A 20012-nucleotide genomic window follows, 5' to 3' on the forward strand; every position below is an offset into this window, starting at 1 on the left:
CTTTTTTCCATTGGTTGCACCCTCATCTCTACTTTCAATTTCATAGTTAGGGCTCAGAAGTAAAGATTGTGATTGGTGCAAAGGGAAAAAGAGCCAACCAATTACAAAAAGGCTTTCACAAACGGCATAGGGGAAGTGACACACCTTCTTTCCTCTCCTCCCCTCGCTCCCTCCTTCTCCTTATTCATACCAGAAGCGCCTCAGCTCTGATTGGCTGGAGCGGGGTGCTTTATCAGCCAATCACAAACCAGGTTGTGCTCCAGTGTCACTAGGAGCACTATTCGTGGAGAGACCGTCGCTACGATTGGCCCCTTCACCATAAGGTTTTAATTTTGAATTTTTCTTCATGACGAGGGCGAGACCACTACCTGGACTTCATCTAATCCCCGGGCTCTTAGTCTAGTAAGTGCAGGGATACTCTCGGGTTCGCGTCTTCCATGGCTGTGCCTGTTGGTGCTTACGTTCCTAAAGTTTACGGAGTTGGGGACTTTGACTGGACTCGGAGGGGAGACTGAGCGGAGCAGACGTTTGAGGCGGTTAAGAAGTGGTATGCCGGGTTCCAACCTAACCATATATCTATTTTTTTTAATCCTTACCCGAAGATATGTTTATTGATTTTAGAGAGAGAGGAAAGGAAAAAGAGAAACGTCGATCGGGTTGCATCCTACCTGGAATGGAACCAGCAACCTAGGTATGTGCCCTGACCAGAATAAAACCCACTAACTTTTGGTGTAGGAGAGGATGCTACTGAGCCAACGGGCCAGGGCGGTGCAGGTTCTTTTTAATTGGCCTTAAAATCTTTTCAAAGCAAGGGAGGTAAAAAGAAAGAATACTTTTCAATTTAAAAAAAAAATAGGAAAAATGCTTTGAGTAATCATGAAAGAATGAGCTTCTACCTAGGATTGGCAACTGGAATCTTACCTAACCCAGCAAAAAGAATTGCATGTCTCGTTACTCTTTTAGAAAGGGGACAAGTATACGTGTTTTAAACTCAAGGAACACTGCTGTATATTCTTTACATTGTACAATTGTCCTCTATAGAGTATCTAACACTTTTTAATAAGGCAATAATAAAGACAAACCTTAGCTTGCTGAGTCCTCTGTCCTGCTTGAGGTAGGAATTATCTTCGATTTTTGATAGACCTGTGATTACTTTTTAATGGAACATTAATATCTCAGACTGCACCATTTGACACTTACAGATTTGACATAGTCTTAAAATTCTTTTCATGTGCTAATTACTGTAGTTAATTAGAAGGCTGTTAGAGTGACTGTCTCTCTCTCTCTCACGCACACACACAGCCAGAGAAGAAAGAGGAGAAAATGTTTTAGTTATTAGACTTTTTTCATTGAAAAATAATCTCCAAAACGACATCAGCTTTCATATGACTCTTGAGAAATTTGAATGCATGGGCATTGGAACAACCACCAGAAAAGAGCTAGAAAGAGATGGCCCAGTTCCAGAATGGTGGTATTCTATTTTTCAAGCTAATAATACATGCCAAAGGTTAACTGTCAACTACTAATACAAGGTCTATTATTGTTAGAAACAAACAAAAATGGCAGTCCTCTGAATTATCTCCCTATAATCCTGACTCCCACTTACCAAAGGCAACACTATCCACTCTTGTAGATATTTACCTCTTTCTGTCATTTACCTCCATGTTTCTAAATTACATGCTTATAATACTGTTTCTCTCTCTGCTTTTTAAATTTTAGACATTATATAAATTTAGGCAACTACTGCTTTCTACTTTATCTTTCTACCCAATATACTTAAATCATCATTTTTGAATAAACATTCAATGCTTACACTATTAAATATTGTGCAATAGGGGAACATATAATATAGCTATAATTATATTTTTCTTTGTAAAACTTTTTCCTAACCATTTTTATATGCTTATTTTTTTAAGCACTTAGCGGTAATTTGGCCCCAACTTTACGAAAGTACAGGCAACTCCTCTAGAATGGAGAAATACATTGGGAAATCTGTTTCCTTTTTTTTGCCTTAGAGACATTGTTACTGAAGTTCTCTGTTACCCCTGCTCACTTCACTGGCTGTGTCCACTCTAAGCCAGGGGTCAGCCAACTACTGTTTTTATAGGTCTCATAAACAAAGAATGGTTTTACAATTTGTAATAGTTGGGGGGAAAAATAAAAAAAAATATTTTGTGACACATGAGAATTATATGAAATTCAGACTTCAGTAGGCATAAATAAAATTTATTGGAACACAGCCACCTTCGTTTGTTTATGAATTGTCTAAAACTGGTTTGGTGCCAGAGTGGCAGAACTGAGTGGTTTTAACACAGACCAGATGGCTTGCACAGCCTGAAATATTTATTATCTGGCCCTTTACAGAAGAGGCTTGCTGACCCCTGTCCTATGCTTGCTTCAAAGTTGTCTTCCCAGGACTTGTGGCCACCAGGATCCTGGAAATTCCCATTAGTTATCTTAATTCTGTTCTCACACTTGACTGAGAGTTTGGCCAGGTATAGATTCTAGGATGGAAAACATTTCCTTTAGAATTCCAGTGTGGCTGTTGAAGACTGATGCCATTCTATTCCCAGTCCTCTCTGTGTTTAGACTTTTTCCCCCTTCTGGAAGCTTTGAGAATCTCTTTATTTTTGGTGTCCTAAATAATAGCCGTAGATGATATGAATGTTGGTCGATATTTTTGTTTATGGAGTAAGAGAAATGCAAAACACAAAGATTTACATTAGACTTCATTTTAGTTATGTAAGCCACTTCTTTGAGGAATCAGATAATAGTTTTCAAATACTGGAATAATACCTCTCAATTTTTTGTGCTGTTCACAATGTAATGACCACAGACCAAATACACTTTTAAGTTTAATCTGCCTTATTAACATTCTTAATAATCACTTTCTCAATCAACAAAATAATAAATCAAGCCCTAATTTGTAGTATTTTATATTTGTGGTGTAAATACTCCTATCATGGCTAATTTCAAGTTGCCAATGTGAAATGACCGTGGAGCTGGAGAAAAAATGAACAGTAATACAGCACCTATAGCATTTTTTACTATATTAGTACAATAAGGTAAACAACCTCAAGAGTATAGATAATAGTTATATTCATAGAAATCATTAGTAAGTGATGTGTTTTACATACTGATTCCTTTGTAAAATAAATAATCTAGTTTTACATTTACAGAATCTAATTTTAAGAGTGGATCCTGAAAGTGTAGCAGTTGCCAACCCTAGGGCACCATTGGACTGGAGGTAAAGATATGGAGTCAGTCCACCAAGTTAAACCAGAAGACTGTCCAACTCCTTTGCAAAGTGTACTTTCATAACTTAGACGTTGGTGAATATAGGGAATAAAGGAACTGGGAGGCAGGAAGCCAGTTCTCTATGTTAGACATCTAGGGTAGAGAGGGAACAGAAGGGTGAGGGCTGAAAGGGGCAGATGGGAGACAAGGAATGGAGGTTACCATGGAAGATGTGGATTCTAAGGATCTCAGCCAGTGAACTCTGAGCCTTGAATACAAGTTGCCAGTTACATTTCTTCATTCGTGGGCATGGATTCGATGACATTTATTTAACCTTATTTTCAGGCAGTCACAAGATTGCCGCTTCTTCCGATGCCTTCCCAAATATCTCCATTCAGAGTATTTTTATTTTGTCTTCTCCCCCCCCAAAAAAAATATCAATCCTTTAGACATCCCTTGCATTTAATTGTCCATGCTTGACCAACCTCCATTATTTCAACGGAAAGAAAAAGCGGCTGAAATAGTTGGTAGTTGAAACAGCACCAGGTATTAGAGAAGTGGAGTCAGACCAGACCTTGGTTCAACAACCTCAGTCCTTGAGTTCTAGCTAAGAAAGAATTCAGAGCCAAGACAAACTATGAGACGGTTTATTTAGAAAGTCCCAAAGGTGGAAGAAGTAAGCCATAGAAGAAATTGGGCTCAGAACGCAAGTTACAGAGGCAAAAGAAGGGCCTTTGGAGCCCAGGAGAAAGACCTGGAAGGCAGTAGAAAAGGTGCTGGCATGCTCCACAGAGAGAGCCACAGTAGTCATCGCATCTGGTTGTGATGTCAGCGTGGTGGGTGTTACTTTGCCTGATTTTGCTGCTTTCCTGGGCCCGGAACTGAAACATAGCTGATGCTTATATGTTATTCTCTAGGGCTTAATGCTTGGAGTGTGGTGGTGCAAGGGTTTGTTTGTATGGGAAGTCGTTGAGGCCATTCCCCTGTTCCTTGCTTCTTTCTCCTCTAAGGGGGTTCCGAAACCACATGACTACTGCTATGTATGCCATCGGAGGAAAGGTCAGGGGGTTTAAACCCCAGGACCAGCAACACGCTAGGGGAGGAAAAGTCACCCTGGGAGCAAAGCGAGGTTCTTGTTTTCCCAATTTTTCCTCTTGCTTTCCACCCTGGTGACTGTACCTGGCCCATCATCCTTGCTCCACTCATGCCTGTCTAACTGCCTACCACAGAATCAACTATTTTTTAGTGTGTCTTTCAAGCCTCTAAGAACCGAGGAACACACTCTGTTAATTTAAGACTGGGCAATTAGTTCAAAAAGATACTACTAAGAATCTTCACTCCTAGAAGGCTGTTGATGTATGCACTGTCACATATTGCTGTTAGGGGTGCCCTCTGCCTACTCCAAAGCTCTTAGCGTTATTGCCACTTCTCAGTTTTTACAACCCACAGCAGGCTGGGGGCAGGTTCTTCAGTCAGTGGAATTTGAGAGCAGAGCAAGATCAGAGCTGCATACCAAGTGCTAGAAGGTTACTGGGTGAACAAAAGTGAAATGAATGTGTATTTTAAAGGCCAATTGTTCCTATTCAAATGTAAGTTTGAAGAGGAGGAGGCCCAGCCCTTGAGATCATTTTTAGTTCTGCTACTTGAATAAAGACATCTTTGTTCCTCAAGGAGCTACAACTAGCTAAAACCAGGGAGGGCCCCTGGGGACTTCCCATCAAGCCAACTCTAGAATTTTCTTAAGAATCCAGAATGAAATATAAATATGCTAGATAGCTAGATTGTTTTAAACACCACTTTAAAATAAATGTGTTTTCGAAACATCCATGTTTTAGATTTGGGGTAATTGTTATTTTGTATATCACCTACTAATCTGTTACACTGCAGTACATTGGAGAGATCATGGTCTTTGGAGACTGACAGGTCTGGACTCAGTACAATGCATTATTGCATTACATTGGGCAAAGCATCTAACCTTTCTAAGCCTTGGTTTATTCTTGCATAAAACTGAGGATAAAAATCAACTCCCTTAGGGATAATATCTTGTAAGAAAGAGAGGACTCACTGAGAAAATGTATGTGGAGGTGCCTAAAAGTACATGGGCATTCAGTAAATGGTTGATTTTCTTTCTTCTATTACCAACTCCACCTATTACAGTGGATGCTCAGTAAATGTTACTGGCAAAGTTAATTCCTTTGAGTAACATATCATTATCCAACTATTGCTATTTTCTCTGTTACAAAGAAAGGGAAAGTCACTGAACTTAATGAAGAAAAGCAAGACAATCAAAACACAATTAGTAATGTAATGTCAAAGCCAAGGTCTCTGTGGCAATTGTGTAAATGTGGGTTTAAATTCTTCTCTACATTAGAAGACTTCTGGGATGCTGGTAGTGACCTATTTCCTAATCAAGGTGGTGGTTACAAGTGTTCTAGTTTACTTCGTGATAATTCATTGAATGATACACTTAAGATGTGTACATTTTCTATATGTATATAGTATTCTTTTTTTTTAAAGATTTTATTTATTTATCTTTAGAGGGGAAGGGAAGGAGAGAGGGAGAGAAACATCAATGTATGGTTGCCTTTCGTGTGTCCCCTGCTGGGAACCGGCCTGCAACCCAGCCATGTGCCCTGACTGGGAATCAAACCGCGACTGTCTGGTTCGCAGGCCCGCGCTCAACCCATTGAGCTACACCAGCCAGGGCTTATATGTATATAGTATTCTTTGAGGAAAAAAATGTCAAAAGTGTTTTTTTCTCTACAGGAATCATGCTTAAGTTCAAACAACAAAGAAGAAAGCTGAAAACAAAAGCAAAAAGATTATTGAAAAAAAGAAAAGCCTCTCACTTTCAGTCCCAGCTAATTACACCTCCTGCTCCACCACCATCCCCAGAAAGGTAAGGCATAATGTAGAATAAGAAAACATTTAAAATCCCATCAGTGTAGGATAAAGTTACTAGATATAGCAAATGAAAATACAGAATGTCCAGTTAAATTTGAATTTCAGATAAACTGAATATTTCTGTATTGTCCCATGCAACTTCTTAATAAGCTAAAATATATTCATTATTTATCAGAAATTAAATTTTAACTGAGTTTCCTTGGATTTTGTGTGGCAGCCATAGCTTAAGAGTTCAGATTGTTGACGGGAGAGACCTGATTCTTCTTGCTGGTGCATGTAAAGAATTACAGATCAGCACATCTATTAGCATGTAATCAGTTTATTAGTGACCTGTTCCCATGGAAGAGAACGGGTCTGGGTAGAGTGGGGGGTGAAAGGCAAAGTTTCAGGGCAAAGCAGGGCAACAAAAGTAAGAGCTGCTGAAGACCAGGGTGGCAAGTCCCGGGGCAGAGCCTGAGGCCGGGTGGCCAGAGGCCCAGTAGCCCTGTAGACAAGAGCTTCAAGAGTGCCCTGAGCCCACAAGAGAGAGAGACACACAGACAGGCAGACAGAGAGACACCTTTGTTCTGAGGACTTACATAGTTGGTGGGATGGGAGGGGAAGAGTTACATATTGATTGATGGGTGAATGTGCCAGCTTTCCTGGAGGAACCTGACTACCAAAACTTAGGTATGTGTGGGGGTCTGCCAGCCTGAATCCTTATCTTGCTCCAGACTCCATTTGTTCATCTTGTTGTAAAATAAGGAGGCAGTTATGACAGGAGGCAGTTAATTAAAATTGGGACACTTTCCAAAGTTATTTATGGGCTCTTTCTGTAAGCATCAGGGACTCTCTCGTAAAACAGATAGTGACCAGAGGCAGACAATTAACCAAAATTGTTTTATGGGCTTCTTCTTTGGGTACCATGGACCCTCTCCCACATTCCAGGCCTTGGGATAAAAGCACAGGTTCAAGGCTTTCTTTCCCAGATAGTGGAATTGTTTCACAGAATTTCAAGGACTTCCCTTCTTTCTTTCTAACATAGTGTTTCTTGTGATGTTGGAACACCTGACAATATTATCAGACCAGGCTCAGGACTGCTGAGTTAGTATGTGAGGCGTGTTGCCTTCCTCCTCCCTGCCTCGGTTTACTGTTTAATCTACCTAACTGGTAAAAGGGTTTCCTGGCAACCAGGGTGCTAGATGCTGCCCAGTAACAGTATTGCAGTCTCAGAGTTCTTCCTATGCTGTCTCCTGCCTCAAAATGAAGTAATAATCACAAGTAATTGTGTTAAAAGTACATAGTAACTATCTTCTCTTTTCCTAGTCAATTTAATTGCATAAAAATGGTAACAAAGCAATGAAAGAGGGGTATAAGACTAGAATTTAAAGCTTCGTTTTGGTGAAGCTTGGTCAGTTATTGGGACTCAGGGCTTAAACGTGTTGTTGAAATAGTACTACGTGTCACAATGACATACTCAGTATGTTTTGTTGTTATAGCTGTCTTTACAGAAAAGAATTAAAACAAACAGGCCCTCAAAAAACCCAGTAATCATATCATCCTCTTCTCTGCCTCCCTTGAATTCTGAGAAAGCCGCCTAACTGGTCATTCTGCTCCTGCTCTTGGCCCCTCTGCAGTGAGCCTGTTAAAATCACGTCATGTTGCTTCTTTCCATAAAGCCCTTCAATGTCTTCCTCTCTCAGAGTAAAAAGTAAAGTTCTTTGTATGACCCACAGGCCTTTATGATTTGACTCTGACATTGTTTCGTAATCCTCTTCCCCTCTATTTCTCCACTCAAGTCGTCCTGGCCTCCTTGCTATTCCTCAGAACACTGCAAGCTCCCATCTCAGGGTCTTCACACTTACCGCTGCCCCTGTCACAGTGCTCTTCCCCCAGGTTTTTGCATTGCCAGCTTCTTTACTTCCTTTAGGGTCTTTCCTCCCCAAAGTCCCCTTCTCAGTTTGACTTTCCCTGGCTACCCTATCTAAAATGTCACCTCCATCCAACATGTCGCATTTCCCCTCTCTTGCTTTATCTTTTTCTCATTAGTATTTATTCACTAACATTCTAAATGTGCTATTTATTTGTTTGTTTGTTTGTTTATATATTTTGACCTTCCTTCCATGAGACTGTAAACTCCATGAAGGTCGAGTTTTTTGCTTATTTTGTCCATTACTGAATCCCTGATGCCTCTTTACTCACTATTTTATTTATTACTGTTGATTTACTCAACAAATATGTGTTGCATATGTGAATTCCAGAATTCTAGAATTTACTGAAGAATTTGACTTTCGTTATCCTCTGTTCCTGACTTGTACTATAAAACCAGCTTGTCGTTGAATTAAAGGCTATTATCCCAACTCAGGATTTTTTTAAATTTTATTTGGTTTTGTCCTACAGAGTGATTATTTCTTCCACAAATATACCCCTTAGCAGAAGCTGGCTAAGACCATCCTGGAACTTCACATTTCCCAGTATCAAAGATGCAGTAAAACTCTGGACGAGGAGGGTGTGGTCTCTATACAACTGGTGCCAGAACTGCACAGCCCAGGTATGGGTCCGATGTACCTGTTTTCAGCAGTACGGTTGGTTTTTCTGCACGCTTGCTCTGTGCGTGTGTCGGGTCAACACAGCACTCAGGCTAAGCTCAGATGAGAAGTGACTGTGGGGTCATGTCTACCTTCGTTTTTATAAAACATACATCAAACCACTTTCCTGTCCTCTTCCCTTGTCCTTATCTTACTGCTCATCAGAGTCAGGCTTGTGTGTTTTTGCATTCTAGAGTTTAGAAGTATTGAAAGATGCCATCTTTCCTTCCCGTTTCTGCCACCGAGAACTTGATAGTCTGAAACAACGGTTCTGCATTTTGGAAAATGAATTGTCCAAGCTCCAGGAAGCACTGAAGGTTAGTATTGTCAGATAAAACACAAGTCTGGAACTAGGTAAGGAGGAAAGGGGTGTCTCCCGTAGGAATCCCAATGCACTTTCACTAAAGACGAATGACTGTAGGAGAGGGCTAGTCCTCAGGGCTAGTCCTGGACCTGCCCGCTCTCAGATCTGCTCCTGAACACTTTCGAAGCTCTACCACGTTTTGCATGGATGCTGACCCCACGTGTTGCAGGGATTGCAGGGCTCTGTTTCCCACACTGACTTGGGCTGAATGTCACTCCCCAGGCTTCTCACTCTTCATGTTCTCAGCACCCTTCATTACTCTGATTGAATTATTATTTTGTTTGGTTCTGAGTACATTTGTGTGTGTTTAGTGTCTGTGTTCCTCACCAGACTGTGAGCTCCATGAGGTGGCGTTCACACTATGGGCTCACATTGACCTATATAGTATGAATGAATGAATGAACTACTGAATTAGTAATAATGAGAAAATATTATGAGGCACATGGTATACTATGAAAGTATTCAAATTAGTAGCTATTGTTTTAATGATTCTCAGCTGTAAGAACCAAATTGATCTGTTATTCCTTGGCTAAATGTAATGTCTTCTTTCAGACTATCTCAGAAAATTCGTCCTGTCCAAGCTGTGGTCGGACCTGCTGCATGAGTGGTAAACTTACAGACGTGCCTGCCGGTGTTCCAACCGCCCCCGGAGTGTCCCGGGCTGTACTTCCTGCCACGCCGCCACAGCCAGCCGACTCGCTTTCTCCTCCTCCGCCCCTGCCACCTCCACCACCCCCACCTCCTCCTCTGCCTCCACCTCCACCACCCACAGCACCTTTGCTGCTCAGAAGATCCAATCTCACTAAAGCACTTCAGGTAAAAAACAATCTAGCGAAGGTGTGTTTTGGTCAGTGTGTAATGGAGGAGCAAAGACAGGTGGCCCTTTAAAGCTGGGCTAAGGACTTTGACAGGAAAGCTATATTTTTTATGGTCCTGTATCTTAATCACATCAATTATTGTGTTTATAAAAACTCAGTCCACTGGGAACTCTCAAAAGCTGGATATAGAAATGAAAGTGATTGGATTTTTTTTAAGGATATATGAATGAAACTCAGTAGAGGAGAAGATTTTTGTTGGTTTCTCAGCATACCTTTTTTTTCCTTCAACTAAACCATTTAGTTTCCCTTGAAAACCGGCAGCATGTCTTTTTACCAAATGGAAAACCTCCCTGGGAAACCAAAATAAGAACAGAGGATGGCTTAGTGGGTGAACTGGGAATAGGAAGAGGTGGTAGATCCTAAAGCACAGCGCTCACGGGCCGGAGAACCAGCCTCCGTTAGATTTACGTGTCTGCCAAGGGGCCTGGGATGTTTGTGAATCACTAAAATAGTCATGGCCCTGCTTTAAAATCTGCTGAATTTGCACTGTGGATAATGGCTGATTTATAATAGCTGAGTTTAAGCCAGAGTCTATTGCTATGTTTGCCCTAAAGTATATCTATGTATTTTTACTCTGTGGGAACTGAATCTTTTTATGTAGTTCAGATAAACTTCACTTTGATTTGAGGAACTACTTCAGTTCCTGACTTATTGTAGTGACTCCTAGGAAGATGCGTGGCTGCAGGGAACTAGTCCATCTCTCATTATCAAAGCTGTACCTTTTAATGAATGCTTTCAGTAGTTTCAGTATCTTTGGGTACTGAAAACAGTATCATTCTTGGTTGAGTGAAAAGAATTCGGTAGGTGCCTAGGGTAAATAAGAGTTAAGTTTTAACTCCAGGCCTTTAAAAACTACGTTTGGATTTGCATTTGACTAGGTGTCATGGATCCAAATTGAACTGTAATCTCTCCATGTGTTTTAAGGCTGGACCATTAAAAAAAGATGGACCCATGCAGATAACAGTTAAAGATCTACAGACTGTGAAACTAAAGAAAACACAGAGTTTTGATGAAAGGAAGAAGGTATGATATCATTGGCCACCCACAGCCTTTCAGCCACTGGCCTGGTTGTCCTTTTATAGAAAAAATATATACAAGCCTTGTGTATAGAAGCTATTCCATGGTAAGTACTTGATGTCTTATTTAAGTAGTTGTGGATCTCTGCAACAAACTATATAGATCCCAAAGTTATTTAATTAGGCTGTTTTATGTACCAACCATTAGTCTGAATGAAGAAGTAGAGACGTACTAGTACTTTGAAGCTTTAGAATAAAAATTTGAGTGGAGTAGTGGACATATGTTACACATACTCAGGACTCAAATATACCTTGTTTCAGCATGTTTACATTTTGAATATTTTTCATGTGTTTTTAATAACGTCTCATTTTGCAATTAAAGCTTGTTCCATCACCAAAGGCACGGAATCCACTAGTTACGGTCTCTGACCTGCAGCGTGTTACGCTGAAGCCCAACTCCAAAGTGTCATCAACTCGAGTCACACATGTCTTAATGTAAGGAATTATACCATGTTACTATGCTCTGCCATTGCTTAAAGGAATGATTTTTGTTTTGCTTTTTTTTAACTCTAGTATTATATATGTGTACTACAGAAAAATGCTATCTACTAAAAAGTTTAAAGTTTAAAAAATGGTATCTACAAAAGTTTAAAGTTTGGATGATTTTAACAAAAATCATCCAAATAAATGTGTCATTGAATATTGCCACCATTAACATACTGTTATTTATCACTGTAATCTTATTCTAGGGATATAATCTATTGTTTATTATAAAATATGCCATTGATTTAATAACAGACGCTGAGGGGAAAAAATACTATCGAGAATTTTAGTAACTTATACCTCAATAAAATAAATTTTAAAACAGGTCAATTTCAGAAATAATAAAATATGAAGACTAATGTGTCTTAGAGTCAAGGAAATACAAGGTATACGTGTGTGTATACCTGTGCACAATCATAGTGTAGACAGTTATGACATTTCCCAGTCAGTGTATCTTGCATGAGCTTCCCCCATCTCATTAAATATTAGTTTAAAGCATCATTTGGCTTCCTTAATATACACAGTTTATAATATGTAAATTTCATGGATAAAATCCTGTTTTCAGACACTTAGGTTATGATTTTTTATTTCTATGACTCTTTCTCTAAAATATAGTTTATTGATTATGCTATTACAGTTGTCCCATTTCCCCCAGTTTATTCCCCTCCACCCCGCACACCCCCTCCCACCCACATTCCCCCCCCTTTAGTTCATGTCCATGGGTCGTATATATATGTGCTTTGGCTTCTACATTTCCTATACTATTCTTAACCTCCCCCTCTCTATTTTCTACCTACCATTTATGCTGCTTATTCTCTGTACCTTTTCCCCCCTCTCCCCTCGTTCCACTTCCCCACTGATAACCATCCATATCATCTCCATTTCTGTGGTTCTGTTCCTGTTCTAGTTGTTTGCTTAGTTTGTTTGGGGGAGGGGGGGTTAGGTTCTGTTTGTTAATAGTTGTGAGTTTCTTGTCATTTTGGTGTTCATAGTTTTGATCTTCTTTTTCTTAGATAAGTCCCTTTAACATTTCATATATTAAGGGCTTGGTAATGATGAACTCCTTTAACTTGACCTTATCTGAGAAGCACTTTATCTGCCCTTCCATTCTAAATGAAAGCTTTGCTGGATAGAGTAATCTTGGATGTAGGTCCTTGCCTTTCATGATTTGGAATACTTCCTTCCAGCCCCTTCTTGCCTGCAAGGTCTCTTTTGAGAAATCAGCTGATGGTCTGATGGGAACTCCTTTGTAGGTAACTCTCCCCTTTTGTCTTGCTGCTTTTAAGATTTTCTCCTTATCTTTAATCTTGGTAATGTAATTATGATGTGCTTTGGTGTGTTCCTCCTTGGGTCCAACTTCTTTGGGACCCTCTGAGCTTCCTGGACTTCCTGAAAGTCTATTTCCTTTGCCAGGTTGGGGAAGTTCTTCATTATTTGTTCGAATAAGTTTTCAATACTTGGTCTTCATCTTCTCCTTCTGGCACCCCTATAATTCAGATGTTGGAACATTTAAAGATGTCCTGGAGGTTCCAAAGCCTCTCCTCATACTTTTGAATTCTTGTTTCTTCATTCTGTTCTGATTGAATATTTCTTTCTTCCTTCTGATCCAAATGGTTGATTTGAGTCCAGGTTTCCATCCCTTCACTCTTGGTTCCCTGTAGATTTTTCTTTATTTTACATAATGCAACCTTCACTGCTGCCTGGGTATTTTTTATAGTACCCAGGGAATTCCTGGAACATCCTGATAACCAGTGTTTTGAACTGTGCGTCTGATAGGTTGGCTATCTCTTTGTTGTTTAGTTGTATTTTTTCCAGAACTTTGATCTGTTCTTTCATTTGGGCCATTTTTTTTTGTCTTGGCTCACCTGTTACGTAGTAAGGAACAGAGCCTTAGGTGTTCACCTGGGCGGAGAAACCCAGTCACTGCCTTGTGATGATATATGTGGGGAAGGGGTCCGAGAGGGAACAATAGCACTTGCTCTGCTCTCTGCCAGCTTTCAGCCACTTCCCCTGCTACACACAATCAAACCGGGCCCTTCTGGTGATGATTCCCAGATGGGTGGGTTTGTGTACTTTCTAGGCCCTTGTGGGTCTCTCCAACGAACTCTCCTTGGTTGTCGGACTTCCATATGGTTTGATATTCTGTCAGTTCTTGTTGTTTTTTGTTTTTAAATTTGTCGTTATCCTTGTTTTGGTTGTGCGAGGAGGCACAGTGTGTCTACCTAGCCTCCATCTTGGCTGGAAGTCTTATTTCTATAACTCTTCATTGAACATCCTTGTCTGTCATCTATGTGTATAGCTGATTTTTTCCCTAAGATGTATTTTACACATGTAATTACTAAGAGGTAGTGCTTATAAAAATTATTATATCACCTTATTCTCCTATCAACATCTACTATTATTTTTTAATGAACCAAATAGAACTACTTTTACTTTCTAGGATGTTGCCTATAAAAATGACCACTTTGCATTGGGAAAAATGATAAAATCTAGCAAGTTTAACTTTAATGCCTTTATTTTATCAGTACTCCTGGTAAAAGTCAGATAGATCTGCGGAAACTACTTAGAAAAGTCGACGTAGAAAGGTAATATACTCTCCTGTTTTTATGTATTTTAAATCCACTTGATAATTGCCATAAAACACAGTTTCTAATATTTTCATTACCTTTGCAGGAGCCCAGGGGGGACCCCACTTACCAATAAAGAAAATATGGAAACAGGAACCGGACTGACCCCAGTGATGACACGGGCCTTGAGAAAAAAGTTTCAGGTAAGCCTTATGGGGGAAAAATTTTTTTTTGGTTCCTTTCTTCAAAATCATTGATTTAGAATCATAATCTAAGCAGCCTTCTTAATAATAATAAGTTTCAAATAGCACTTCATGCTTTATGAAATGCATATTTAGGCTTCATAAAAGTCTATATGAGATAGCAAGGATTATCATCTTTACCTTAGCGATGACTGTCTGTTTTTTTAAATTCCTTTATTAAGTATTGATTAAACACTTCCTATATGCCAGGCACTGTGCTGCAGTACCAGGGATACAGTGGCAAGCAAAACAGACACAGAGGCAAGCAAAACGAAACAGAGGTACTGTTTCGGAGCTTTCAGTCTAGCGGCAAAAAGAGATGTTAATCAAATAATCACATGTATGTATAATTTTGCACTGAAGTAAGTGCTGTGAGGGAAAGGACTCCTTTGGTGACCCATAGAGGAACTTAATCTAGCCTGGCTGATTTAGGAAGGATTTCCTTAGGAAGTGATGAGGTGAGACTTGAAAGATGAATAGTTATTAAGTGGGAAGATGAATAGTCATTAAAGAAGGGGTATGGGGGTGGGTCCTCCATAGATGTCATGGAATAAAGAGGAGCTGGGGCCTATCAGAGGAATTGAAAAGTGGCCAGTATGGCTGTAACAGAGAGAGCAAGCTGGACAGACAGGGATAGGGATGTAACTAGGAGTCGGATTGTGTAGAGTTCATGGGAAAATGTCTTGTCAGCTCTTTTGTCTTCTACATGTGTGCCCACTCACCAAAATCCAGGACATCAGCTCGCCTTGTGTGAGGTTTTTCTGAGCCCTGTTTGTCTCTGTCATCTCCCTGGTCAGCAAATCTGTAAGGAGCAGCCTTCCTTGTACCACCCCTGCTTGAGCCCGGGGACCCAGGGCTGCTGGCCTCTTTGGGTATGAAGCTTACATTTCTGTGTCCCTGTGGCAGCAGAGACACACCACAGAACCCCATGTCTGACATTCTCCACCCCACACTGTCCTCCCTTCTTTTCTTCGTTAAGCATCAGTGCCTTTGGCAGGACAGCCTGGTTTCCCTCTTGCCAATTCGACATGGTCGTTCTGGGCATTATTCAGCATTCTTTGGAGCTGTGGCCAGATTCCTTTCCTCCTCTTGGAGCATCCAGTAGGAATGTACCCCCAGATCACCCTCCTTGGTGATACCACAGATTGTGGAGGGCAGGGGTAGAGGACAGTGGCCTCTCTGAAGGACTAAGCGCTTTCTTTTCCTTGTTCAGCTCTAGGATCTTTATTGTCCAAACCCCACTCTATAACTACTGTAGTGGGCTGGATGATGTAGAAACAAATAAAAATATAATAAATAACATATCCACATATTGAGAAACAACATCAGAAATCACAGGTAGGATCTATGCTACACATGTGCTCCTCAAAGGTCAGGAGGAGGATGTCTAGTGAAACCTGTTGTTGGGTATTGAATGACTTTCCCTACCCGGCCCTCGGGCTTCCTTTCTCCTTTAACTCTGAAGCAACTGCTTTAGTTAGGTCTTGCACTTGGCTGCAGGTGACCGAAATCTGACTGCAGAGTCTCCACCAACTAGCGGCTTATTTTTTCTACCTGCATATTCACTGGAGAAGTAGGCAGTCTGCACAGCAGCTTCACCACGGCATCACTGCTCTTCCATCTCTGATGTGTGGCTTCCGTTAGGGTGCAGTGTGGCTGTACTTCCTGAATCCTCACATCTCCATTCTAAGCAAAATAAGAAGGGCAGAGGACAAGAGGGCGTGCCAGCTAAGTTGTCCCTCATCTCTTTAAACAGTTGCTACCCAGGAAGTTGTGATTGTATCCAGAAAACTGGGAAAATGGGTTTTTAGGATCCGCATGCATTGCTGCCTTGCACAAAGTCTGGGTTCTGTTAGTGAGGAAGAAGGAGAGCTGTGTTGGCTGCAGGAACATAATCCACATTATAACTGAGACCCCCTTTTTTTTTTTTCCATAGCTGGCTCACCCTAGAAGCCCAACTCAAACTCTGCCACTTTCTACAAGCAGCTTTGATGAGTAAAACTGATGCCAATTCTGCCTGACTCCATGTGATATCCATAAAATATGCTGATGAAATCACCTCACTCCTTTTGTAAAAATGTAGTATGTATAATTATTCTAATATATAATTCCATTTAAAGAATTATGTATGGAGCTTGTATGTACTGTCATATAAAGGGGGTATTTGGATATTTTCTAGTTGGCATGATCAGTAAGAGAACAGAATGGAAAATACAATCCCCAAAGTGATGTTTATCCTGGAATTACTCAACTTAGGGTAGAGAGGTTGTTCAAATATAACTAGATGATTCTAATTTGTACTCTGTGGGTGCATGTATAACCGTAAGACAGTAACCTAGTTCCCATGCATCTTGCGTGTTTTCAGGTAATTGTAAAGAAAAGTATTTCAGCCTGTAAAGCTCATGCATTCATTTAAGTACTACAAACTTGATCAATTAAAAACACCCTCTGGATTTGGTTTCTGTTCATTACAAACAGTTAAGAAGTAAGAACATTCTCCATCCAAACCCAACTATTTTTCAAAAGGTGGGGAAGCGGAAGATCCAATGTGACCTTAAAAATTAGAATGATGATTCCTAGTATCTTAGGTAGGTAGTTACCTCCGGCTCACTGAAGTCAGAGATATCTGTTATTTTGCTGTCTGCTGTCCACATTCGAACAGTGAAATCTGAATTTCATGAAGGCTCGACATAAACCTTACATTTTTTGCGGTACCCTGTGAAGGATTCTTTGAGGGCTATAGGAGGTTCACTGTAAGACCTGATACCCTGTCCTCAACAGCCTATTGATTCAGTAACAGTAATAATGCACCCCTAACTGTGTTTTTGTTCTTTCCTGCCAGTCCAGAGTTGCCAGATTTAGTAAACATGTAACACCTAATCAAATTTGAAATTCATATCAACAGCAGGTAACTTTTAAATATAAACTTGTCCCATTAAATAATAAATCATTTTTAGTATAATTATGTCCCAAATATTGCATAGGACATATGTATAATAAAACAAAATGTATTGTTTACCTGAAATTCACATTTAAGTGGGCATTCTACATTTTATTTGATGACCATCAGTTCCCTACAAAGTTGCCAAGGATTTCTGGGAGCCCCCAGTTTGTCGGAGGGACGTATCTGCTTGGCAGTGGACACAATTACGGCTTCAGCAGGGATCCCCACCACTGATGTTGTAACTATCAAGGCGGAAGGGGAACTTGCATTGGTGTGAGTGTAACTGAAAGCACCGGATTAGCTTCAATGCCAAGACCTCCACTGTGGCTCCAGGAACAAGGATGGCAGTTCTTTGTGGAGAGTAACCAAGAGGGTTCACGTCTTCACTACACTTTTTAGCCTGAGAGGAAGCAGCAACGTAGACCATATCTTTGAAATATCCCCCTGGCTAGCCTAGGCTAAAAAGTTATTTTAACAATTTCCCAAATAAATATTGCTTTGAGATGCCACATAGTGTTATAAAGTTACTAGACTGGTAACTTACCAGACTGGAAACTTACCAGACTGGAAGATAGACCTGGGGATACTTTTGTTTTTATGACGTCCCCACTTGTGTTTACAGCACATTGATAGATAAAAATTCAACAGATAATAAAGTTAAGAAACATTTGTGCTTCCAGTGAAAGTTTCTTTTAACCTGCTAGCTACATGTATGCTATGGGTGAATAAAAAGAATGTTTACTGAGAATAAAGTAGTTGAATATCTGTACAAAATATTTTTTGAGGCATTCATAATGTTTCTAATATTAATACACCACTATGTATTATATCAATGTAATTTAAATGATTTGATCATTCTTATGGAATAAAGGTTCATTAAAAATATTATAGAAATACTATAGATAAATATTTGTAAAGCTGCTATTGCCATTGTACCAGTATTAAAATGTATTCTACCTTGCATTCATCTACTGTTATGACAGATTTTATACTGTGCTCATTTGAGAATCCTATAAATGAAGCTATAGCTTCATTAAACTGTTGCTGATTGTATGCTCCCATTGTTTATTTTGAGACTAAATGAAAACCAGAGAGTATAAACTACAGGTGTATCTGGTCTTGTTTTTAGGTAAAGAGCAAAAGTAAAAACCTTTGATTTTTCTCTTTTTTAATGTTTTCACTAGAACCATAGCACATACAGAAATGTATATGAAACATAAATATATAAATTAAATTATAAAGCAAACTCTCATCTAACCAACAAGAAACATTATAAATGTATTTATTTTTTATTGCTATTGAAAATTATTCCCCCCCCTTTTTTTAATTGTTTCAAGTACAGTTAAGCAAATAAAATAAACCATAGTGTTTAGGGATGCATACTTAGAGGGCAAAAGTGAGAAATATTTATTATATAAAATGGAGACAACTATAAATGTCTTTGGAAGCTCTGTCTCCCTACCTTTCCCTCTAATTACTGATGTGCTTGTTACAATAAATATTTATTGCTTTTGCCCTCTAAATATGCATCCCTAAATGCTATAGTTTATTTTGTTTGCTTCTGAACTTTACATTAATAAAATAATACATTATTTATTATTCTACTTTCAATCAACACTTATTTTTTAAGATTTAACCATGTTATTGTTCAGTACTATTGGGTTGGCCAAAAACCCATTTAGATTTTTCTGTGATACAAAAGACACATTTTTCATTTCACCAATAACTTTAATTGATTTAGATATTTGAGTATGTTGGCTATCTCCTGTTATTGGCTTTTAGTGGGTAGAGGATAGGAGTGCTGCTAAACATCTTCCAAAGCATAAGACAGCCCCACAGCAAAGAATTATTTGGCCAAAGTGTCAGTAATACCAAGAAACTTCGCAAACCTTTTTTGATACATTCAATCAGTCACAGCACCTTCTCCATACACTACACAAATCTTTTTTTACATTTCAGCTGTGCTTTTATCTTTCTCAAAATAATAAAGCATAGCACGCTGAAAATGTATATTTCCCATATTTGATATTATAAAATGGCTGCACAAAAATTCAGTTTTGATAAGATTTTTTAAAAATACAAGCTGATATGACAGCTGTCACAATATAATCTAACAAAATTGTTTCAAATGAAGTTAAAGAAAACTAAGTACTGCTAGAGCCAGTATATGGAGAAAAACCTTCTTAGCCAACCCAATATAAATAATTTCTTTTTGATATGTTGTCGGAAGCCAACCTACAGCCGTCCCTGGACACAGTCAGGATGGTGAGATGCATCTGCACAGCAGAGGCAAATGTGGCTGGAGTTTCTGTCTATCTCTCCCTACATGTCTGTCTTTGAGATTAATACGTGGTGGGATTTTTGGACACCTGCATTTCAGGTCCAATGATCCACATGATTCCAATGAAGTTATACAAAATAATTTCTTGGCCAGAGAACAAAGTCTCTGGCCCCCTAATGAAGTAGCCCCTGAATATCTAAAAGTTGATGGAGTAACAGCCCCTCCTATACTTTGGACAGGAATATGTATTAATTAGAAGTGGACAGGCAAGGCAACAGGAGAAACTGGTTAGCTACTACAAACTAAGCACGTAGAAACATTTACCAAGGAGTTAGAGTCCATATTACATAAACATTTTAGACAGAAAGATAGATAGCTAACTTAGACATCACAAAGGCCTTATAATAAATTTCCTATAACCTCTGCTCGGTCTAGTATACCCTTTTGCCCCATTCCAAATTCTAAGAAC

The 20012-nt window shown here is 39.5% G+C and overlaps 1 protein-coding gene across 6 annotated transcripts; it reads left to right on the forward strand.

Annotated features, from left to right (window-relative positions):
- Positions 1-293: 293 nt before the first annotated feature.
- Positions 294-18518, forward strand: PRR11 (proline rich 11). 6 transcript variants are annotated; one of them, XM_037163771.2, is made up of 12 exons: positions 294-402; positions 603-691; positions 6004-6136; positions 8521-8671; positions 8903-9025; positions 9625-9888; positions 10875-10973; positions 11349-11461; positions 14035-14094; positions 14183-14279; positions 14529-14658; positions 16255-18518. In XM_037163771.2, exons 3-12 carry the CDS (start codon positions 6009-6011, stop codon positions 16266-16268), a joined length of 1179 nt encoding a protein of 392 aa, XP_037019666.2. In that variant the 5' UTR covers positions 294-402; positions 603-691; positions 6004-6008; the 3' UTR covers positions 16269-18518. The 6 variants fall into 6 exon arrangements, with proteins under 6 accessions (XP_037019666.2, XP_053529104.1, XP_053529107.1 ...); XM_053673129.1 differs by having other exon boundaries at positions 14529-14599; positions 16255-18517; XM_053673132.1 differs by having other exon boundaries at positions 622-691; positions 14529-14599; positions 16255-18517.
- The last annotated feature ends 1494 nt before the right edge of the window (positions 18519-20012 follow it).

The sequence above is a fragment of the Artibeus jamaicensis genome, unplaced genomic scaffold (genome assembly GCF_021234435.1).
Source record: "Artibeus jamaicensis isolate MK-2021 breed Jamaican fruit bat unplaced genomic scaffold, CSHL_Jam_final contig_1998, whole genome shotgun sequence".
NCBI classification, from domain to species: domain Eukaryota; kingdom Metazoa; phylum Chordata; class Mammalia; order Chiroptera; family Phyllostomidae; genus Artibeus; species Artibeus jamaicensis.